The 25,315-nt window shown below is 39.4% G+C and overlaps 1 protein-coding gene and 1 pseudogene across 14 annotated transcripts in view; one reads left to right on the top strand and one right to left on the bottom strand.

The window, feature by feature from the left end:
- ERC1 (ELKS/RAB6-interacting/CAST family member 1) overlaps positions 1-25,315 on the bottom strand; it is a 537,425-nt gene that overhangs the window by 46,103 nt on the left and 466,007 nt on the right. For all 14 annotated transcript variants that reach the window (XR_012003004.1, XR_012003002.1, XR_012003003.1 and 11 more), the window contains one exon: positions 2,558-2,746. Coding sequence is in view for 8 of the 14 variants with exons in the window: in XM_025995462.2 (XP_025851247.1) it covers positions 2,558-2,746 (189 nt within the window). In the remaining 6 variants the exon portion in view is untranslated. The remainder of the gene's footprint in view (positions 1-2,557; positions 2,747-25,315) is intronic.
- On the top strand, positions 24,099-24,519 carry LOC112917447 (small ribosomal subunit protein eS26 pseudogene; annotated as a pseudogene).

The following is a 25,315-nucleotide window of genomic DNA, read 5'->3' as shown; positions in this document are numbered from 1 at the left end:
TATCCAATCTCTCTTCTTCTCTTATTCATTCAACAAATATTTATTTATTTATTTATTTATTTGATTTTTTAAAAAAGATTTTATTTATTTATTCATGATAGACACAGAGAGGGAGAGGCAGAGACACAGACAGAGGGAGAAGCAGACTCCCTGCAGGGAGCCCAACGTGGGACTCGATCCCGGGACTCCAGGATCACGCCCTGGGCCGAAGGCAGGTGCCAAACAGCTGAGCCACCCAGGGATCCCCTCATTCAACAAATATTTATTGAGCAGATACTATATGCTAGGCATTATTCTTGGGACAGACAAGGCTCCTGTCCTGTCCCATGAGGGTGTTACTGGGAGGTGGGGATGGTGGCAGTGAATGGCACTGGACATACACAGTTGGCTAACACAAATGTTAGCTGCAGAGGGCTCTTCATCCCCCAAAACAAATACGTAAACACACTACACACACACACACACACACACACACACACACACAAAATCGATGTCCATATTTGGCAATGATTTGGGTCTTATGTTTCTTGGGCTTCAAAAAAACTAAGGTAAACCTTGATCGTAATACTTTCACAGACCAATCATTTTGAGTATTAGGGGTCATCTTTCTCAAAAACCTGCACTGTTCCCTTAAATTCTTACTTGCAGTGAGGTAGCAGAAAACTGTTTGGTTTCTCTGCCAATCTTTAGCAGCCAAGGAGCAGCTTATAGAAGGTAGTGTTAGTTGCTGTATTATTCCTTTATGGATGACCTAAGTCTCCTGTTTCTCCGGATTCCCAGAGAAGCCTGCTAAAGACACAACTTCACACACCTCAGGCAGTAACTACAGTGACTGAGCATATTCTCAATCAAGAAAAAACTTATAGGGGAGATCCCTGGGTGGCTCAGTGGTTTAGCGCCTGCCTTTGGCCCAGGGTGTGATCCTGGAGTCCTGGGATCGAGTCCCACATCAGGCTCCCTGCGAGGAGCCTGCTTCTCCCTCTGCCTGTGTCTCTGCCTCTCTCTCTGTGTGTCTCACATAAGTAAATGAATAAAATCTTTAAAAAAAAAAAAAGAAGAAACTTATAACACAGTTCATAAATGTGAACAAAACTCTTTTGATGATTACAGTAGCCTGATTGTAACATAATGTATCATGACAAGCCTATTAATGAATTCTTGGTTTCATTCACTTAAAACTTTCAGAAAAATTCCTAGTTTGAAATTTCCTGTTTTGGTCTCAGCCTGGAGATATTTTTTTTTTCCCTTAGAAAAACTGAGTTAAGTCCACTTCAGCGTATTTGAAAAAGAGAACTAAGCAAAAATACTTTTTCATTTCAAAGACAAGCTGTTATACAAAGAAAGTTTAATGTCAGTTCAGTTTTGATATAGCAGTATGTCAGTGCTTTAAGAAGCACTGTTCTTCTGTAAAATTTTGAAGTGAAAGTTTTTAAAATTAACTAGGCATGCATTCTCCTTCCAGTGGGCTTTTAGTTGCATTTTCACTATATGGCTATTAATATCCAAAGGAGCTATTAGGAATCCAATTTCATTCTCTTCTTTAGATTCTTCCCTCCTTCAAAAAGAGAGAAGTTAAATTTTCTATGGCAATATGCTAAATTTGAACGGTAGGCCTTATCTTTACTCATCAAATAAGTAGATAACTAAATCAGCTACAATGTCTGCTATGAGGCAATATCCATATCATGGAGAAGTAAATACAGCTCTAAGACTCCAGTGTGCATTTCTTGATCTATGGGTTGACATTGCTGTCTTTAACATTATACCATGGAAATGTCTGTATTTAACAAAATTTTCCATCACACATTATGAGGAAACAAACAGTGTTTAACAAACAGCAAGGATTTAGCTGGAAAATAGCACATAACTTCAAAATTCTGGAGAATTTTCTAAATTTACAACATGAATGCAATTAAGTCTCTCAGTTGGTATGACCATAGCCTAGGTAGGGATATCATCAACCCCTCTGTAAACTAAGAACAAAAGGAGCTAAGAGTTTATATTTTAAAAATGGTTCTATTTCTCTTTTTCTGTGTTCATTCAATTTTTCTTTTGTTCACTTTCCATGTCTGTTCTCTATAGCTATCCTCATCCATTTTTATCTTTCTTTTTTTTCCATAAAGATTTATTTGAAAGAAAGCATGTGCGCACATGCACAAGTGTAAGCATCAGTGGCAGGGGCCCGGGGTAGGTGGAGGCAGCAGGAGAGAGAGAAGGTGACTCTCCACTGAGCAGGAAGCTCAATGTGGGGCTTGATTCCAGGATCCTGAGGTCATGACCTGAGGTGAAGGCAAATGCTTAACTGACTGAGCCACTCAAGTGCCCCAACTCTCTCCTTTCTAAGCAGCCCTTTCTAGTAACGGAGCAAGTCACACTGAGGGAAGAATAAAGTGGTACTTCTTGCAAAAGGTAATTCCTATTATCTGTTGAAGAACTGCTCATTGCTAAGAATCTTCAATCTGAACACTGAACTTCCCAAGGGAGCTCCTCTTACACCAATCTAAGTAGTAGCTGAATTTTACCAGTGCCTTGTCAAAAGTTCAAGTGAGAGACAGACCTGTTCCTGGGTCATCTTCTGCAGCTCATTCTCCCAAGCTGCCTGGTCATCGTCCAAGTTATAGGAAGCTGGTGGAGTAAGTCCACGGAGGATCAGGGGGTCTCGGTCATGGCAGAGGGCTGTCAGGTGTCCAATATACAACTTTAACTTGCTTCTATTTTGGTCAAGTTCTAAGAGGGGCTGGATGATCTGAAGTGAAAAAATTGAGGAAAGTCAAGGTCATTCTGAAACAAGAAGTTCAAATATCTTTATGCCTCCCAAGTTAAAGACAACTAAAGCTCCTCTAATCACCATTGACATCTTCAGGATTATAAAGAGATACAGTTCCACACACTCGAACATTTACACTGTCCCACCCAACCACTTCTGTGAGACAGGTAGAGAATGTTGGCTTAGTCTATCAATGCGAAACTGAGAGTTCCGTATTTAGGCAGGGGATTAAACACAGGACTAACTTGTTTTTAAAGAGATGACATTCCTGATATAAGAAGACTCCAGTTATCTCACGATTTGTCTTCCCATTTATTTATGAGTGGTTACAAAAAACTGCTAGTGAAATCTGCTCACTGAAATCTGGACAACATATACTTCATGTGTTCCTTCACCTCCTGGAATGGAAGAAAAATTCTGTCTCTGGAGAAGGTGCATGTTTTTCTTGGCCATGAGATGTGATGAGTGAACTCATTACTAAATCTGCCTCATTCTGGCTTAAGCTCCCTTCATTCATTTCACAGAGCTATCCGATATTCTTTTTAAACAGTGGTTGATAAATTCTTATATAACACCAAACACCTGACTCACAGCCAAGGACTCTGAAATTCTCTCAGTTCTAACAATGGTTTGATGTTTTTCTTGAAAAAACAGTCCTGAATTTAAAAATTTTTTCTATTTCCTTTACCCTGGATGAATAACTATCCCTTGACTCCCTTTGTAAGCACATTAAATGACAGATGGCTTCTGCTCCAGAATTTCATCTGACAGCCCTCATGACAACACTCTGGTCAGGTACTTGGTAGTTGGTCAAAGCCTGGTGTGCTTAGGAAGAATCCGTCCCAATCTCACATCTCAGAATGCTGAAATGTTAGAGCAGCATCTGCTTGATATATAGCAGCTGTGAGAGCTGTGAAGCCCCATCAAAATGCTGGCAATTCTTACAATGTTCCCAGGGCATACAAGGCAGAGGTCTACACCTACTGCATGTCACTAGGCTGGCATTTTCGATACACAGGACACCTCTGGCCCACCTCATGAATAAGGAGCTCAATAATCTTCATTTACAGAAACAAGGACTGGCATTACTTTCAAAAGTGACACTGATTTCTCCCTGGCCTCCTCAGAGGCCTGCTCTTGATTCTTTGTGTCTTTCAGAATTCTTTAAATGAACAAAGTTTTATATTTTTTATTATGAAATCAATACATGTTTTATTCTGAAAAATATGGGGAAAAAGTATAAAAGTAGTAAAATAGTAATAAAGTAATAAAATAGGCTATCAGTGCTCCAACAAGACTACCATTTGCAACATTGGTGATCTTCTTGTATGTCTTTTTATAAACTTTTATACATCAGCTTTTAACACTTTTGCTTGATACACTGTTTATCTGTTCAGTGCTGTATTATAAGTACTATTCCAACATCATGTATTCCTGGAAAACATGGTTTTTAATGGTTGCTTTATAAATATACCACATTTCCTCTCTCTGATATTATTTCCATGAGATAATTGAGAGGGAACAGCCAGGGCTTAATGGCTAAAATAACCTTTAGCTTACTAAAGAGATCAGAGTTCAGAGTTTAGGCCTATTTAATATTACATATGATAGAAACTGAAGCCTGGATATACAAACCAGAGAAAGTAAATCAACTTAGCATTATTTTACTTTTTAAACTCACATACACAATTCTTTAAGATAAAGGTTAAACACTTGGGTGCTGGTGTGGAAGGCTCTTGGGTTCTATAAGAGAACCCGAGTCAGCAGGCTCATGGTACCAGTTCTATCTGGCATTTCCTACCTACGATAGACATATTAATACTGTCAATCACAGAAGGAAGGGATTGTTTCAGTTAAAGCAGAGGATTTGGAAAGTTGGATGATTTTTCACAAACATCTCCAATCTCTTGAAAAGAGTTGCATTTTATTTCTGACCACAAATGCATACTCACTGCAGAAAGTTTTACAAGGAATTCCAAAGCATAATCTTTAAAAGCAGTTTAAAAGCAGTATTTCTTTTTTTTTTTTTAAACAATTTTATTTATTCATGAGAGGCACAGAGAGAGAGAGGCGGAGACACAGGCAGAGGGAGGAGCAGGCTCCATGCAGGGAGCCCGAGTTGGGACCTGATCCCGGGTCTCCAGGATCACGCCCTGGGCTGAAGACAGCGCCAAACTGCTGAGCCACCGGGCTGCCCTAAAAGCAGTATTTCTTTAAATGCATGCACACTTTGCACTTCAGTAACTAAACTGCCTAGTCATGGTTCTATTACCACACACCCAACCCTTAAGGCCTCCACACAATGCATCCCTATTTCATTTTACTTTTTTTTTTTTTTTAAGTTTGGCCTTTTCTTCCATAGACACACTGATAACAAATTTGGGGGAGGGAGTTCCCTTTTGGGATTTCCACTTATTCCTATTCTGTGTGTGTCTATAGTTGTTATCACATCTGGGCTACAAGGCTGAATAAGCTGGTATCTCAGATAATCAATGTTTGAATGTGAAAACTGGCATAGAAATGACCACAGAGAAAGGGGACAATGTGATAAATGGTAGTATTGGAGAAGTCAAATTTCTTATAAGTAAATGGAATTTAGAAAGACACTACCTCACCACTATATGACTTGAGATGAAAAAATTTTTCGTTTTAGGGATTCCTGGGTGGCTCAGTTTAGCGCCTGCCTTTGGCCCAGGGCGTGATCCTGGAGTCCCAAGATCAAGTCCCGCATCAGGCTCCCGGCATGGAGTCTGCTTCTCCCTCTGCCTGTGTCTCTGCCTCTCTCTCTCTCCCTCTATGTCTATCATGAATAAATAAAATCTTAAAAAAAATTTTTCTTTCATTTTAGGTCCTTGCTCTTAAAGATAAATTTCAAGTTGATTTAAATGCATTTCATGCTGAAGTGCTAACTGATTAAAAAACATGAGAGTCAAAACAAAACCAAAACCATGAGAGTCTTTTGCACTCTAGAATTTTTCAAAGTCAAATTTGAAAAGTTAAAAAATGATGGAATTTGACATTTTTTCCATGATAAAGTAATAGCCCAGATGTCTGTCCTTTCTTTCCATGTTAAAGGAAATCACTTAAAAAAAACAAAAAGAAAAAAACCCCATAGAGTTTACTATGTGAAAGCATAGGAAACAGCCCAAATAGCATATTCCCAAATCTACCATTAAAAAAAAAAAAAGAAAAGAAAAAAAAAAAAAGAAAAAAGAAAAAATCACTTTGACCTCTCTGGGACACATTTTAACCATGTCAATCATGTAGGAAATGCCCTTATCTCTTCCTTTTCCCTTCTATCTTACTTTCAGGCCACTTAGAAAAGAAATCACATTTCCCACAAGGTGGAACTGCCACTGTCTAATCTCAAGAGGGAAGAGGGACACTTGCCAAGTAGAATGAGGGTGCCTTCCATAAATTATGTCTTCTGTCCACATGTAACCTCAATATACTGCCAAGAAGTCTTACCAAAAATGATCAGAAATGTGGTAAGGCCACATTAATTCTATAGTTATGCAGAACAATAGTTATACACCTTTTTTGGATAAAAGAAGTTAAAAAGTGAACTTGTCAAGACAACTTCTGCTTATATAAAATATAATGCCAAATGGCAATATTCCCCCAATCCTATATTTACCAAATTGTTAAGGAAAAGAATTAAAATTGTAAAAAGGAATGAGAGACTTTTTGGTTGACATACAGATAGCTTTGCTTTGTTTCTTCTTGCAAGGATTTATTTGCTTATGTACTCGATTCTCAAACTGACTTCACAGGCCAGCATTTGATGACATATGCTGACAGAGGACAGTGATCTTCTGCAGTGTTTTTTTTAACCTCCTTTCCACTTAAGTGAGATTAGATGGGTAAAGGTTTTTGAGAAGACAGATGAGTTGCTCCTGTATTGTTCGATGTAGATTGTAACTGAAAATTCCAGAGTATTCCATTTCTGCAACCCATTTACCTCTGATATCTAAACATACTTTCTTAGACCATTTGGCTCTTCATACCAAGAGGGAATGTGCAGAGTGAGACTCCTAATTAGTCCAGTATATAGCCTGCTTTTCTCTTCCTACTCTGTTTTCTGTGTCAGACATGTACTCTAAGTATAGGTTAATCTGTTGTAACACATTCTAGGAATTCATTTTGAAAGGAATGGGGTATCTTCACGATAAAGACTGAATGAATAGGTACTGAATATTATTTGGGACTTAGGCATTTACCTTTGGGGTAACTCATATTTTGTTGTTTGGAAGATACCATTAAAAAAAAATTGGAAGATACCATTTTTTAAAAAAACTAATATTTATTGATCATTTACTGTGTTCCTGGTAATTTATTTTTAAATTTACTATGATTCTTCTGTAGTTAACTCACTGCCCTTAATTGGCTACAAAATTTTTTTTGTTCCTCTTTCTCTGCTGCTGAAGCTTTCAGAGGCAAGTTCAAACGTCCACATGTTAACAGCATAAATGCTAGTGGTAGTTTTGACTTCTCACTGGGTTACCATTATACTTCTGTCCCCCAAAGTAGGTACATCAAGAAAGTCCCAGAACAAGTAACATATTAACTTCCCAGAGACATTACTCTCTTAATTGAATTCTTGTCCAGAGGCCCAGCAGAGAGCTAATTCTGAAAAGTAAAAAATGAAACAAGAAAATAAAATTCATCGATCTAGTTTCAAAGCCTTTTTCTCCTCAATAACTAAGTTTATCTTCTTGGTCAAAAAAGGACTTCAGCTTCAGAAAGATGAAGGATAGTGTAAGTCTCTTCACAAAGGTTTGGAGCTTTGTATTACGTTTTCACGTAAGTGCAGCTATTCGGTGAAAGGATAGAATTCTTAAAAAAATATAGTAATCCTCATAAATATTTTTGCTACATTGATTAGATATGCTGCATATCAAATAACATATAGTGAAACTAAAGTTATATAATTCACTTAACATTTAGTGAATGCCTTTGTGCCATGCCATTTCACATTTATTTTAGCGAAGAGAATATTTAAAATAGGTGTGGTTCTAGTATACATTTAAAAAAATCATGAAATAATGGAACAAATGGTTGACTGTATATAAAACCTGAAATGCATTAAATTCATGATTTATCTTTAAGTTTACTTTTGAAGTTTACTTCAGGAAAACACTTAAATTGCTAAATAAACTTGGCCTCGATTGATTTCTTAAAGATTTTATTTATTGCATCAAGATTTTATTTATTCATGAGAGACACAGTGAGAGAGGCAGAGACATAGGCAGAGGGAGAAGCAGGCACCCTATGGGGAGCCTGATGCCGAACTCAGTCCTAGGAACTCAGGATCACGACTTGAGCCAAAGGCTGACGTTCAACCATTGAGCAACCCAAGTGCCCTGAGATTTTATTTATTTGAGACAGAGAGAGGGGAAGAAAGGGGCGGGGGGAGAGAATGAGCAGGTGGTGAGCGGCAGAGGGAGAGGGAGAAGCAGACTCCTCCCTGAGCAGGGAGCCGGATGCAGGCTCAATCCCACGACCCCTGGGATCATGACTTGAGCTGAAGGTAGATGCTTACCTCACTGAGCCACGCAGACACCCTCTCTTTGCCTTGATTTGAAGCTTAGCTTAACTTAGTCTTCATGCAAAAAGTTATAAAATTCAAGTTTTTAAAAAATTTTAATAGTCCCTGAGATCTAACCTCTTTTTTTTTTTTTTTCTTTTGGGAGGCAGAATGAGAATCTTAAGCAGGCCCCACACTCAGCATGGAGTCCACCATGGGGCTTGATCTCATGACCCTGATATCATGACCTCAGCCAAAATCAAGAGTTGGATGTTTAGTTGACTGAGCCACACAGGCACCCCTGAGTTCCAACTTCTTAATTAACTTTCCTATTTGAAGCCCAAACGGGAGGACATTAATGGATTCTCTAAATATTTTTGGTGTTACAGTCCTTACCCATTTTTAATCCTACCAAATAGAAAAAAAAAATACATACATTTGAGAATGGCCTCTTGATACTTCTCCTGCATGAGGTACACTGAACAAAGATATGCCTACCAGGTCTGCACTCTCAAAATAACCCATAAAAAGTCAAAACTTCATATCACTTTATGAGATAAACCTATATGGCCCCCATCAAAAACCAAACCTTATTGTTAAAATTGAGAATTTGGGGAATTTTAATAGCTTTTGACTTCGTTTTAGAGGGCTAGTCATTGAAAATCAATTCTATAGTAGCACAGCTGCTTTTCTTATCGTCAATAAACCTCCAAAATTTCAGGAAAAATTTACACATAACCCAAAATTAAAGGCAAGTAACTTAAAGGCTCCCAATCCTGACCCTCATTTCATAACTATTTTTCACGTTTATCTACTATTTTATAGAATGTGACCATCTTACATTTATCTTCCAAGCCAAAAATAAAGATCATGACAAAAGGAAAACAATACAGAATATTCCTTGTGTTAGAAATATTTACTAAGTAACTCAAATATGAATTCTGCAGCAAATCAGAATCCTTTCTTCAGCCTCCCTTACAAAAGACCTGCTATCATTATGACAGTTAATGAAAAATTTAGACCAGCTCAATTAACATTCTCAGGACTATATCTATATACTGGTGACAAAAATTCTCTCTTTAACCTAACTTTAATTATGCTTCCCTGAACTCTCTTCTCAACTGCGCCTTAAATTTGTGGCTTCTGTGTTCATCTCTACATTGCCCAGCCCTAGCAAGAATTCTGCTAAATTGGTTTATTAAGAATCTCCCATTCTTGCTATTTAATCGCCATAAATGTCAGATCAGGTTCCTCATCCTGCACCATTCCCCAGGTTGATATCCGGCCTGCCTTTAGCATGGATCCTATAGGGTCAGTTTAGCCAGAATGCACTTCGCCCTGATGTGTCCTCTCAGTAAGCAACCATCCACTGATCCCCACCCTGCTCCCTACCTAACCAATTCCATTATTTTTGTTGTATTCACTTCAAAGATTATTAAGCACAATCTTTCTGCCCACTGAAAAACTCCATTGCAGTGGTCCCTATACCTATCACAATGGTCCTGAATAAAGTCTGTCTTACTGTTTTTAAATGAGAATGGATTTTTTTTTTTTTCTTTAACACTGGGTAAAGGAGAGGAATAGTAAATACTCAGCTATCGCTAGGAGTTCAGATCCAAAGACCACTGGGGTCACTGAGATGAATAAACGTTAATCACAAATCTTACCACAGGGGATCCCTGGGTGGCTCAGCGGTTTAGCGCCTGCCTTTGGCCCAGGGCGTGATTCTGGAGTCCCAGGATTGAGTCCCGCATCAGGCTCCCTACATGGAGCCTGCTTCTCCCTCTGCCTGTGTCTCTGCCTCTTTCTCTCTCTCTCTCTCTCTCTCTCTGTGTGTGTGTCTCTCACGAATAAATGAATAAAATCTTAAAAAAAAACAAAAACAGATGAATGACTTCCCCATTCTATAGTCAAGTTCCACGGCTATTTACTTAGGAATGAGAAATTATGAGGAAAAAATTCTAGGGATGGGGGAGAAAAATGAGGCAGAAGAGAGGCTCCTACTCTTTGAGTAGGGGAGCCAAATGAAAGCTGATGCTATGTTTAAAAGGAAAAAACTAGCTAGGCAGTTGGCCACAGGCAAAAATGGCAGCTTCAACTCCTTGCATGCCTGTGCACATACCTGAGTACTGAAATTGGAACTCATGCTTTATTTGATCCTTTGAGATCTGGTGTCTAAAGTACCCCTGCTATAACTGTTTGCTACAGTCAGGTACAACTGTACTTGGCATGATTACATGACTGCTAGACAGATGGATTTGAAAAACAGTAACATACTTGTTGCCTGCTGGGCAAACCACAATAACAACCTATCACAACATCTCATTTTCTTCTCTAATGAAATGTACCAACTGCACTGGAAGTGGAAGAGAAGACCAAGTGGAACCTTCTAACCTTGCCAGTACGTCAACAAACAAGGAATGACATAAGAAAGGATGTGAAGATACATTATAGGGAGCACATCCATTGGCTCCTTCTCAGTTTATAGGAACACAGAAAAGAGTCAAGTGTGATTATCTAGTAACTATGAGATTGGATAGTTTATCTGTATAAGAGCTCCCAAACAGAGGCTAGTGTCTAGAGGGGACTGTTTTGTGATTAGCTTATTTCAAGGTCAGTTTAAAGGTGTGTATGTGTACATCTTAAAGAGTTGAAGGGGTAGACAAAGATAGTTTGCCATTAGTCATTATTATTTCAACTATAGTGTCAAATCAAATGCAATAGGACTACGTAGATATTTAGAAGTCCACTATGGAATGCTCACAGAGAGGCTGTGGCCACTGAGGGGCTCATTCTAGCATAGCAAGAGATCATTTAATATTTTCTCTGTCAACATGGCTCCTCGTTAAATGGTGCTTAACAAGAACATGGCCAAGGCAGGTATAAGTGGGAGAGAAGGAGTGTCTATCACTTGGAATGCATGGGACAACATAAATGTATCTGGAGCTATGTACAGATATCAGAAATGGGTGCTATTTAGAGAAAGATTATTTACATATAAGAATTTGATCTCTTAAAGTTAAAATCAGAAATAACCAGGAAACAAACTGACAAGTTAGAGACACATGATTTGGTGTGTATGAGAAGGCACAGTTATGTGCTTGCAGTGGCAGGAGGGTGACAAGGAAAAGATGAAAGGAAAGATCTGAGCAAAATGGCCCTTAGCCATTTATTTTCAGCTTGAGCACAACTCTGCCAACTGAAAGGATAGGTGTGTTTCTGGATATTATAAAAGAGCACTTCAAGAACTGAAACCAGTACCACGACAAGAGGCACAAAGGGTGACTCCTTAACTTCTTTTTTTCATTACTATAGATTGAAATAAAGCTAGGATCCTACTGAGGTCACAGTGAATTCCAGGAGAGGTTAGGGTATGCATCCCCTACTTTCACCCAAGCAGCATCACTATGCTGCTCTTCCTTTCCTCTCTACCTCTCTCCTCCTGACCTACCAGCATGAAGAATCTTTATTTCCATTCAAAACATACATATCAAAAAATATCATATATCTGAGAATATAGGAGGGATCTTGGCTGCTCTGACAGAGGTATCCTTGGATTTATGTCTGCCATAGTCAATCAGGAAATCATATTTATTTATTTATTTTTTAAAGATTTTATTTATTTATTCATGAAAGACACACACACACACAGAGAGAGAGAGAGAGAGAGAGAGAGAGAGAGAGAGGCAGAGACACAGGCAGAGGGAGAAGCAGGCTCCATGCAGGGAGCCTGACATGGGACTCGATCCCAGGTCTCCAGGATCAGGTCCTGGGTTGAAGGCGGCGCTAAACTGCTGAGCCACCCGGGCTGCCGTAGGAAATCATATTTAAAAAGCAAATTCTTTAAAAAAAAAATAAAAAAAAAATAAAAAGCAAATTCTTTCTTTTTTTTTTTTAATTTTATTTATTTATTCATGAGAGACAGACAGAGAGAGAGAGAGAGAGAGAGAGAGAGAGAGAGAGAGAGGCAGAGACACAGGAAGAGGGAGAAGCAGGCTCCACGCAGGGAGCCCGATGTGGGACTCAATCCCGGGTCTCCAGGATCACGCCCTGGGCCGAAGGCAGGCGCCAAACCGCTGAGCCATCCAGGGATCCCAAAAGCAAATTCTTTCTGAAAATTTTATACACCATGAACAACAAATCCCACGGATTAACGATTTCTAAACATTACCTCTTTCACCTTTGGAGTAATCCAGGCTTTGGGTGGAAGAAAAAAAAATTTGGGGAAAACAAAAATTAGGAAGATGGTTTTCTCTACTCATTTTCTTTGAGAATAAAACCTCCCATATAGTCACTGAATTAATCTCCTCCCTCTAAAACTTAAAATTGCTTAGCAAAACACAAACTCTGATGGATATCACCATTTCATTATTACTAGTAGGCTGATGCTAAGCAAAGCTTTATTATTTGAGGATAAAAATGTTACTATGACAAAATAGGCTCATCATAAAAATACCAGAAATCCTACAAATTGTGACTGATGTTACATAACTTAACAGCTAGGGGGAATTCAGGATTAAGGAACCTGGGGCAGGCCAAGCCTTTTTGTGTATGTATGACTCAATTTTTGGAAGAAGGATCCATGTGCCCTGATTCCCTCTGATCTAAGACAGGGCTTATTAAGTATTGATTAATGATCAACTCTGAAGTCTATGGCAGAGTACAGCAGTCCCAAAAGAATGCAAGGAACAGAGTGGTCAGAAAGAACAACACAAGTGCTCTGACAGAGCTGACAGATGCTGAGGAAAAATGGCAGAGTTCCTAGCAAGTAAAAAAATGCCAGCAGACCAAGGGAGAAAGCTCCAAGGATCCAGAAATGGGAGTCCGTCTAGGCTGAAGCAGGTGAAGTTATGATATTCAACAGAGTAGGGAGGCTCCTAGTATAGCTGTAAAGTCACTTGATAGTGGGGGAAAAGGTTATGTTTGTACAGAATCTTCATATTTCTTTTATCTACCAGGCTCTAGCCCCAGCTTTTAGTCCTCATGAAAAAGCTACCAAACCTATGGACCCACATTCAAATTTTTAACAGTTTTAGTGAGGAAATACAAAAGACATAGACCATGTTTCTGATATAATCAGAATACCTAACACATGATGGGTGTTTAGAAAATAGGAAACAGAATGAAAAAGTGAAGTAGAAATTCCAATTCTAAAGATGAAGCAAAGTGGAAAAGCAACAAGAGAATGTAGAATACATCTTCGCTTCACCATGTTAACCTGCTGATGTCATTAGTGCTCTTCTTGGTCTCCTTCCAGAGAGTATACTTTCAGTGTCACTCACAGCAACTAATAGAAAGAACAGCTCTCTCCATGCTTTAAGCAATCTGCTCAAATACAATTTGAGGGGTTTCTTCATACTCTGTTGCTTTGTAGGCTTCAGCAGCTGAAACCTTATATATTGAGCTGTTAATGCTGATAAGAAATAGAAAGCCTTAGATCATCCACAGGAAGCAAAGTCTTTGCCATCTTCATCTAAGCAGTAAGGTCTCATTTGGTTTGGTGTACTTCTGTATTTGTCTATCTTATAAACCATATTCACATTATTCCCAGATGTATCATTTCAAAGAATACTGCAAAGCCATTCTAAGCCTGACATTTGTGTCTCAGACTATCTTGTGAGTTCAGTGGTGTATGTTTTATGTACCCGATGGTTTTCAGATTTCCCTGATTTCATTAACATGTCCATCTAAACGATCATATTTTTCTGTGCAGAAGAATAAAACATCAGGTTCATGTATTACTTAACACCCCCCTCCCCGCCCCCATACTGTATGGTTTCATTGGCAGGCATCAGGCTCCTCTGAGCTGGAAATCCTGCATCCCAGTGTCTCTTGGAGCAATTACAACTTGTACCTTCCAGGAAACCACATTTGTTTGCCTGGCTGCTTGCCTTATCTGCTTTCCTGTTAGTTACTTCACTCATGAAATTTTTTGCTAGTTAACTATGGAATTAAAGTAATGTAGATGGTCCTCTGTATCTTATGATTTAACTTAGAATCTTACTGACTTGAATATTTGGCAAAAGCTGCTGTGGCATCTCACACCTTACAGCACCACACTCCAAGCAGACACAGTAGCCTCCATTCTTTAGTGCCAAGGAAGGCAATGTGGCTAGCTGTGGCCATAAACATAACTCAAACATGGTAGCCATAAGCAGGCAGGGCCTTGGCTGGTAATGTTAATTACTGGGCATCTAGTTTCAAAGACCGGTGAAGAAAGGCTTTTTCACCCAGAGGCTGCCCTTACCAGAGTCAGATTTGTATCACTGATGTTATCTGCTATAGAACATTTGCACTGTATTGGTAGCTCTGTGAGGAAGTGAAAAACTCTACAGCAATACTGTGGAGTAGTTAAGAACATTGGCTCTGGAGATTGGTTTAATTCCAGGCTCTGCAACATTCCCACTATGAGACCTAGGACAGTTACTTGGGGGTTGTATACAGTGTATACAGTGTATTTTACGGGGTTGTAATAGTCCTGTGTCTACTATATAGAAAATTCCTTCAAAAATTATTAACTATTATTTTCAAGAATCGATTTCATCATCTATAAAATGCATTCAAATCCATGTAAAATATAAGTAATTCTTCATAGCTTTAGCTGACAATTTTTTAAAAAGATTTTATTTATTTATTCATGAGAGACAGAGAGAGAGTGGCAGAGACAAAGGCAGAGGGAGAAGCAGGCTCTATGTAGGGTGCCTGATGTGGGACTCGATCCAGGCATCCCAGGATCACGCCCTGAGCTGAAGGCAGACGCCCACCACTGAGCCACCCAGACATCCCTGACATTCTTTAAAAAAAAAAAAAAAACGATTTTATTTACTTATTTGAGAGAGCAAGTGAGTGAGAGAAGAGGAAGGGGAAGGGGCAGAGGGATAAGGAGCAGCAGACCTCCTGCTGCGCAAGGAGCCTGACATGGGGCTCCATCTTGGGGTTCTGGGACCATGACCTGAGTCGAAGGAAGGTACCCAACTGACTGAACCACCCGAGTGCTCCTTTAGCTGACATTCTGACCCTGAGGACATTTTAGCCCTATCATCTGTATTTAGCTCTGCCAACTACTGTGGACAGTGAGATAACAACATGGGAAATGTTGAGCAATAGACCAGAGGTTGGTAAATTACAGTCCACGAACCAAATTTAACACCACTGCCTGTTTTTCTATAATCCATCATCTAAGAATGGTTTTTATGTTTTCAAAGGGTTGAAAAGAGAGAAAAGAATATTTGATAACATGTAGAAATTATATAAAAATCAAATTTCAGCACCCATAAAGTTGTATTAGATCAGAGTCATGCTCATTTATTTACACATTGCTTTCACACTGCAGCAGCAGAGCTGAATAGTGGTAACAGAGTGCAGAGTTCATAAAATATAAACTATTGACTGTATGAATCTTTATAAAAAAATCTGCCAATCCCCACAATGGATCAATTGCAGACGATAGGGTTAAGTGTAATATTAAGAAATTCTTATAATTTTCTCAAAGACTAGTTAAGAAATAAGTAATAATAACCATTAAAAAGTTCAATTCATAACTACAATGAGATTATTACCTTACTCCTGTCAGAATGGCTAAAATAAAAAACACAAGACACAAAAGTTTTGGCGAGGATGTGGAGAAAAAGGAACCTTGTGCACTGTTGGTAGGAATGCAAACTGGTACAGTCACTGTGAAAACAGATGGCGGTTCCTCAAAAAAATTAAAAATAGAACTACCCTATGATCTAGTAATTGCATTACTGGCTACTTATTAAGAATACAAAAACACTAATTCAAAGTGATACAGGCACCCCTATGTTTATTGCAGCATGATCTATAATAGCCAAACTATGGAGGCAGCTCAAGTGTCCATTGATAGATGAATGGATAAAGAAGATGCGGTCTATATATACAATGGAATATTATTCATCCATAAAAAAGAGTGAAATCTTGCCATTTGCAATGACGTGGATGGAGCCAGAGTATTATGCTAAGTGAAATAAGTCAGAGAAAGGCAAACATCATATGATCTCACTCATATATGAAATTTAAGAAAGAAAACAAATGAGTAAAATAAAAAAAAGGAAAGGTAAACCAAAAACCACACTATTAAATATAGAACATGCTGATGGTTACCAGAGGGGAGGTAGGTAGGAGGATGGAGAAAATAGAGGATGAAGATTAAAGAGAATACATTTATCATGATTAAAAAAAATGAAATGAAAGAAAAATCAATTCACAATGAATATTATTTGCATCAAGAGTAATATTGAGGGATCCCTGGGTGGCGCAGCGGTTTGGCACCTGCCTTTGGCCTGGGGCACGATCTTGGAGACCCGGGATCGAATCCCACGTCAGGCTCCTGGTGCATGGAGCCTGATTCTCCCTCTGCGTGTGACTATCATAAATAAATTTAAAAAAAAATAAAAGGAGTAATATCAAAACAAAACAAAACAAAACAATGGTGAAATAGAAAAATGAATTTGGCAATAAGCATAGAAAGAAAATTCAGTTGCAGAAAGTTATAATTAGTAAAATCTGATATGGGCAAAACTCTGAATGATAAATAAAATCATTATACATTATATATTGAAAAGAACCGATACTAAAATGGTTCAGTAGAATAAGAATATTGAAAAAATTGGATGTTTTCAATTACACATATGGAAAATTGATAAAATTAAATGGAATTAACTTGGTTTCAGCTCCAGCAAATATTCAGTGAAAATTCCCTGACAGTGCGTCTATCTTGATTTAAATGTTTGTGAATACGTCAAATATTTCTATCGAGTCAAACATTCTCAAGGTTAAACAAAAATTAAACATTAATGGGATCAAAACAGCATCCTGTACTCATTTTCAGGACAGAACATAAAAGATGGGAGGAATTTTAGAGATCATGTAGGTCATCTACTCCCCTTCTCCTCACTCTACTTTCTAAATGAAAATTTCAAGACCTGAAGAGGTAACATGACCTGTAAATATGGGTAGGAGCTATGTTACTCAGTTAGTGGCTATACATCACAGCTGATGCTTCTCACCTTGAACAATTATAGAACATGCAGGTTTTATTAACTGCTTTTTATCTGAATAGTCCCTGTGGACAAGGTAACTTTCTGAATGGTAACCGGGCATTCAGACTGTGTTCTCTATTTTCTTTCTTTTTCTTTCTTTCTTTCTTTCTTTCTTTCTTTCTTTCTTTCTTTCTTTCTTTCTTTCTTCTTTCTTTCTTTCTTTTTTTTTTAAGATTTTATTTATTCATGAGAGACACAGAAAGAGACAGAGACACAGGCAGAGGGAGAAGCAGGCTCCATGCAGGGAGCCCAATGTGGGACTCGATCCTGGGACTCCAGGATCACGCCCTGGGCCGAAGGCAGACGCCAAACTGCTGAGCCACCTAGGGATCCCCCGTTCTCTATTTTCTGAACCAAAGAAGATTAGAAACAATCTGGGACATTTCTTAGAAGAATTAATGTTTTTTGATACTGAATATATTCCTGCTTCACTAACTCTTCCACCACTGCATCCATTCTGGCTTTCAACATTACTCTCCAGGACAAAATAAGAAATGAATCTTAATTGGCCTTCTTGTTTCCAGTATTCCTTTTTGTCCATCTTGTATAGACTGCAAAGGCACACTAAGGTCTTCATGATCTACCTGCTGATTGCATCAGCCTCATGGCTTGTCATCCCCCTACCCTGACACGTGGGGTATTTTAATATAAGCCCATGAATTCTAGGACACACCTCTTATCAAAAAGGAGAGCCTAAAATACTCTGCTCCATTAAATGTGGGATGGTCTTAGTGACCTGCTTCTAAGGAACAGAATATGATAAGAGTGATGGTATGTAACTTTTGATTCTAGGTCACAGAAACCATTTGTGGCTTCATCCTTGTTCTCTTCTCCTGAATCATTTATTTGGGGTGAAGTTAGCCACCTTGTTGGGGGAGAAATCCATTTGGCGAGGAACCGAAGGTTCTTGCCAAGAACCAGCATGAACTGTGGATGAGCCATCTTAAAACTGGATGCTCCAGGGCAGCCCCGGTGGCGCAGTGGTTTAGCGCTGCCTGCAGCCCAGGGTGTGATCCTGGAAACCTGGGATCAAGTCCCAAGTCAGGCTCCTGCATGGAGCCTGCTTCTCCCTTCTCCTGTGTCTCTGCCTCTCTCTTTATGTCTATCATAAATAAGTAAATCTTAAAAAAAAAATCTTTAAAACTGGATGCTCCATTCCTATCCCAGTCAAGTTTTTGGATAACTGCAGTCCCAACTGACATCTTGACTGTAACCCCATGAGACATTCTACGTAAGGACTAAGCTGTTCAGAGGTTCCGGAATTCTTGACCCACAGAAACCACTGAGATAATAAAGGCTTACTGTTTTCTTTATGCTGCCAAGTTCGGGTTAATATGTTATGTAGAAATAATATATACCTTAAGCACTATCCATCATAAACTAAGAGCATACTAAATTTGTTATGCTGTTTATGCTTCTATGACATTGTCTAAAATCATATCTGCTGGGGAAATGCTAACTGCTCCTTTAAGAGGCAGCTCAAGTGTCACCTTCTCTGTGAAAATTTGAGTCTCTTGTGGAGGCCTGGGCGGGCTTTCCCATTGTACCTTGTATAATTCTTTTCTGTTTGAGAAAATGTAGTTTCGTATTTGTTTTATAGTCTTGAAACATATATTTTAATCCATATACCTAAAGCAGTATATGGATTGGGAGTAGACTCCCAATAAATATTTTAGAGTTAGTTTTCTCATTTCAGTCAGTTTTAAATCAAATGATAAAAATCTCAAACTACACTTACAGAATTATTCTATGTGAAGTTAGGACTCAGATGTCAATGATAAAGGATTGTGGAGAATGGGGCTTTCAGTTTGTTAAAACACGAAGTGAGGAAATCAACATCCTGGTTCAATTTCTGGAAGATAAAACAATATGAATGCTAGATTTTAAAGAGTGACCCACCAACAAAATGACTATGAAAATCTAAACATTTAAGGTATTTTCATTTAATACCCAAAATGCCAAAAGCAAAATTTGAATTATTTTATATTGACGTGAAAAGGAACCCAGACAGTCCAAGTGCTTTCTAGTTTTGCCAAATCCCTTCTCATGCAAAAAGTCTGTGATTCTACTCTTAAAACTGAGGAAGAAAGAGTAGTATATGTTCAATGTTGACTATTCTTTCAATGAAAAGAAATGAAGTCTTGCTAACAAGTGGTTTGCCTTAAAATCTGAATTTTCACCAAAAAGAACCAGCCATCTGTTTTGAATATTTTAAAGACTAACCCCCATTTTGTGCTCTGCTTTGATCTCCCAGGATAATAGGAAGACACTGATACAGTCCAGCTACACCTCAATCAAGTGTGCTCATTTAATTTATCCCAGAAATGCTGACTGCCAGATCCAGCTGGAAACTTTAGCCTCGTCATCCTCAGATCAGGAAGAAGGAGGAAGACACATCAATGGAGAATAACTCTTTTGTTTTGGTTGATGACGCATTTTTGTATCCAAGAAAATATTCCTTTAACCCAAAACAGATAGTAATATTAAAGACGGGGAGAATGTATAGAAAATAACAAATTAGTGAGAAGCTGAGGACAAGTTAATGAAAGGAATACTTTAGAACCCTATTGTAACAAGGTTGTCTAATAGTTCAGATAAAATGTGATTCAAATCATATCCTCCAGGGATGCCTGGGTGGCTCAGCAGGTTGAGCTGATCCTGGAGTTCCAGGATCGAGTCACACATCGGGCTCCTGCCTGAAGCCTGCTTCTCCTCCCTCTGCCTGTATCTCTGCCTCTCTCTGTGTCTCTCATGAATAAATAAATAACATCTTAAAAAAACAACAAATCATATTCTCCAAAACATAACTCTATAAAATAAAAACGTGATATAATAGGCAACTGCTAGGCCGGTCTTCCAAAATGATTAAAAAGGGGTCCTATCATATGTTCGCTGGTAGGTGTGGGTGGTGAACTTAATGATGTTATTCTAGAAGGTACCCTAGATATTGACTGGAGCTAAAATCAAGCTGAGAAACTGATACACATGAATGGTGTCAGATTATAGGATAAATAACTTATTAAGATGAAATTAAAACATTAAAAATATCTACTACTTAAAATGCATAAAACCTTAAATAAAATATAAGCAACTTTCTGGGGTGCCTGGCTGGCTCAGTCAGTACAGCATGCAACTCTTGATTTTGGGGTTGTGAGTTCAAGCCTGACATGTACCACTGTGCAAGGTGTATAGCCTACCTTAAAAAAGAAAAAGAAAAACAAAAACAAAAACATGTAACTTTCCTTTAGGGTAAAAACTCACCAGCTTTTTCATTCAATAAATATATATTGAACACTGTAGGGTCCTCATGTTTTCAGATGACTGTGAAAATTATGTAAGATGTGAAGAATTTTATTTTACACAAAGTGCAAGGATATTTTAAAGATTTATTTATTTGAGAGAGACAGTGTGTGTGCACTAGCAGGGGGAGGGGCAGAGGGAGAAGGAGGACCCTGGAGCAGACTTCCTGCTGAATGGAGTGCCCTACATGAGGCTTGAACCCAGGACCCTGAGGATTATAACTTGAGCAGAAATCAAGAGCTGAATGCTTAACTGACTGAGCCTAAACTGCAAGGATATTTTTATTGCCCAGGATAAATGAATGTCTCAATCATGTCCAATATAATTTGGGACAAATTATATCCCAAAGAGGAAAAAGATAGCTTTTCCTCATTAGACAAATGGTCATAATCATTAAGAACCAATGGATCTGAGAGCATATATTCCACAGACATTTAAAACACTGTAATTTTGAATTAGAGAAATAAACCATATGAGTCACAAGATAATGTCACCTTAAATTATTCAGCAAAAACTACAAAAATGTAGGATGTATACCTGTGGAACACTATAATCATGTCTTCAGAAAACATAAGAGAAAAGTCTCTCTCCCAAATTACAACTTTCTCATGTAGTCTAAGAGGTCTCTATGTCTGTTAAGCCCATGTAATCATTACGCCTGTCCAGAATTACTTTAGAAGCACAGTGCAAGGTGGTAGCTTCTACTTCTTACTATTGCCTGAAAATCATTCTCAGGTCAGAAAATTCCAGAAGATGAAATCACCTGCCATCATGGGGTGCTTCTGAAAGGTAATTAGGTCTGATTTAATGTGTGTGGCTAATTTCCCATGACCTGAGGCCTTGGAGAGGTACCGATATAGTTGCTCAGGAATACTGGTAAACTTGAACAATTCAATTAGAGATTCAGGAAAGAAGATTAATTTCTATTGCTGCAGAAAAAATTAATTACTAGGATTATGGGTTCCTTGTGCAATTAATGTTAAGAGAGAGGAGAAATCTGTAAAATAAACCATAGCATCAATGATCTTATAAATATTCTGGGGTTGTATCACAACCACTAAAACTGTCATTGCCACTATCATTTATTGAGCACTTCCTGTATGCCAGGCAAAGGGCTAAGTGCACTAAATATCTTACATATTTAATCTGCACAATAGCCTTTGTTGCAGGTTTTATTATTGCCGTTTAACAAATGAGGAACCTGATGCTGAGAAAAGAAGTTAAGTGATTTGTGGGAGAGTATATAGCTACTGAGCAACATTCAAATTGGGTCTAAAGACAAAACGTACTATTTACTATCAAGCTAAAAGGCTGTAAAAATAATATAACTGCCTCATAAAGGACACAAAAGAAAAAATATTTTGGCAGTTTCATAGATGGGAGGTTACTACATTTTTAAGAAAGTAGAAACCTGTAAGTGCACAACTGTGCATGTATCACAATTATGACAAGAACACACATCAGAAAGACAGTAACGAATATTAACTGAGGTTGTATCAGGGTGGTGGGATTATGGCTAATTCTTTTCCTTTTTTCTTTTTCCTTTTCTATTTTCCAAGTTAAGTGGTTAGTGTTGACTACAAATTCTCCTTTTCTCAATCCCCTTTCCTATAGCCCACCTGGCTTGTCCACTGGCCTCTTCAGGACTTGGGGCTCTACTCTTCACTCCTCTGCAACACGCTGCAGCCCCCACACCTCAGGGCCAGGGTAGCTGGGGGAGCAGCAGAGTGGACAGTAGGTGTAGGAAAGTTGGTGGTCCAGCTGCTACCCCCCATTAAAATACACACACAAAAAATCAGCATCTAAAGTGAAATAATCATAAAGTGAAAATATATCCTCAAATAGCCCCCAAGATCCCCACAGGGGTAAGCAGCATCAGGTGGGAGGCAGGTGAGGCTGGCTGGGCCACCGCCCCTCCCTACCACCCAACCCAGGGGCTCCAGGACTGTGAGTGCCAACAGCCCAGGCAGCCCCTGGCTCAGAAAACAGTAACTTGGGCCCTGGCAGGAGGGGAGGGGATCCGAGAAGTTAGGCTGGTCAGGACACCAGTATAGGGCTTGGTCTGGCCAGCCATGCTTGGCAAAGGGACACATGATGACATGTGCATGCGAATGCACACACCCTGGAAGCATCTGCCTTGCCTCGGTCCCTTCCTTTGATCACCACTTCCTCAAGAGGCTCACCAAATGTGGGACGGGGCAGGGATACCAAAGTCTTTGGACAGTGGCCTCCTCCTTCAAAGCCAGCCTCCCTGGATGGGGACCATTATTGCTTTAAAGGAATAGGGAAGGGACAAGAGCTGCAGCCCAGGTTAGGATCCTGAAGGATAAGGGCTGACCCTCTTCACTCCGCTGGGAACACCAGCTGGGGCCTGGACCTCGGAAAGCTTCCCTGAAGGTTCTGTTCCTTTTTCCAGACAACAGAGGTCCTGGAGGTAGGGTGAGGCCCTGCCCCCTAAGTTGGTCCTGGGGCCCAATCTTCCTCAGTCAAGTGGCCCGAAGGTAGGGTGGGAAGGCAGTCTCTGACCCTCTTGCCTCCCAGCTGGGGTCCAAACCCAGTCCCAAGACAGAAAAATATTTTGATATATTAAAAAGTGCCCAAGGAGGGAATGGGCTCAAAGGAGCAGGCAGGCAGTAGGTGATGTCAAAGGGCGCTCTGGTCTTTGATAAAGGCAGCCGTTTGGCCCTGGCCCTCATCCTTTTCTGAGTCAGATGGGCACTCTTCCTGTCAGGCTTTGGGGGGCAGCCACTTACAGGAGATGGCAGGAGGGGGAGGGGATCCGAGAAGGTAGGGTGGTCCATGGTGTACACCTTCACCCGCTGGAAGCTGAAGCCTGACTACAGCTGCAGGACCAGGAAGACAGTGACAAAGACTAGCATGATGAAGGTGTAGCTGAGGCTGGCCACCACCTTGGGCAGGTCTTATATAAAAGCTCAGATATGTATCAAGACACCAAGGTTTCACATAAAGGAAGTCCTCGCATAGTTACTTATGCATTGTGTGTGCATTCTGACAGGTAGAGAGGAGAGAGTGCATACACACACACACACACACACACACACACACACACACACACACACACCTAGGAGATACAGTGAGGCCTACTCCTTTCCTGCTTCTGGAATGGAAAATGGAACTGGGTATGGCTTTATCTTCATGGTAATCCAGTTCTAGAGGACTCTGTCCAGCTTTTAAGAAAAAAAGTAGTGAAAAGGGGTTTGAGATATTTCTAGGCTAGTGACCAGTTACCAGAGAAATCCTAGTTGGGAATAAGATAAGTAAATTCACCTGGAGTTGTGGCTCCTGGGGGCCTAAATGTTCTAGTGGGCTATTAGAAGAAGGGCAGAGGCAGTCATCTTGAAGGAATCCCAACACTTACAACACCTCTACAGCACAAAAATGTTTTTCTAAGAAAAAGTGGAACCCTTGGGTGCTTGCTTCCAATATGACCAAGAAAAGAAGGAATAATTACCATGAAGAAAAGGGCTGCCAACCATGTGCAGCTTATTCATTGCACCAACTGTGCCTGATGTGAGCTCTAGCAGTAGGCCATTAAGATGTTCATTGTTTGAAACACAGTAGAGGATGCAGCCATCAGGACATTTCTGAAGCAGGGGTCTTTGACACCTTTATGCTTCTCAAGCTGTAAACGAAACTTCTCAAGCTGTTACTGCAGGAATTATGCCATTCACAGCAAGGCAGTCAGGAATGGTATTCGTGAAGCCCAGAAGGACCAAACACCCTTATCCTGATTTAGACTTGCAGGTGCTGCCCTATCACCTTTGCCAAAGCCAATGTATGGAGCTAAATTTTTAAGTCTGATGAAAAGCTATCCTCTGGGGGGAAAAATGGAAATTATACTTTAAAAGAAAAGGAAAGAAAAAGAAAAAAGTTGGAGATAAAATCTGGTTCAATCACAGACGTTCTAAATTATGAAAGGATAGGGATCCCTGGGTGGCGCAGCGGTTTAGTGCCTGCCTTTGGCCCAGGGCGCGATCCTGGAGACCCGGGATCGAATCCCACGTCAGGCTCCCGGTGCATGGAGCCTGCTTCTCCCTCTGCCTGTGTCTCTGCCTCTCTCTCTCTCTCTCTCTCTGTGACTATCATAAATTAAAAAAAAATAATAAATAAATTATGAAAGGATAAAGAAAGGTAAGTTGAATTTAGAAGTATAAAGGTAGGGACGCCTGGGTGGCTCAGTGGTTGAGCATATGCCTTTGGCCCAGGGCATGATCCTGGAGTCCTGGGATCGAGTCCCACATCAGGCTCCCTGTATGGAGTCTGCTTCTCCTTCTGCCTCTTTCTCTGCGTCTCTCATGAATAAATAAATAAAATCTTAAAAAAAAAAAAAAAGAAGAAGTACAAAGGTAGACAAAATATGGTGAAAAAAATTGAGGCATGATTATCATTAGGAAATAGAAGCAGTATTCTATTTCCGTGATCATGTTTATAGAGCATTCAAATCTCACCAGCATGTACTACTTTATCTTACTCTATCAACTATTATAGTCCACAAAACATATAGTTGTAGTTTGAATTTGGCAAAAAACTGCAGCCTAGAGCAAAGGTTCTAGAATTCTGAGAATATCTGCAAATTATCACAAAGCATGTGGGCTTCAGAAAATGTTGATTTTTTTGGAAGAGTGACTAATCCAGAAATAT

Source organism: Vulpes vulpes, chromosome 8 (genome assembly GCF_048418805.1).
Source record: "Vulpes vulpes isolate BD-2025 chromosome 8, VulVul3, whole genome shotgun sequence".
NCBI classification, from domain to species: Eukaryota; Metazoa; Chordata; class Mammalia; order Carnivora; family Canidae; genus Vulpes; species Vulpes vulpes.
Note: the sequence above shows the minus strand (reverse complement) of the source record. Positions and strands in the feature narration are given on the sequence as shown.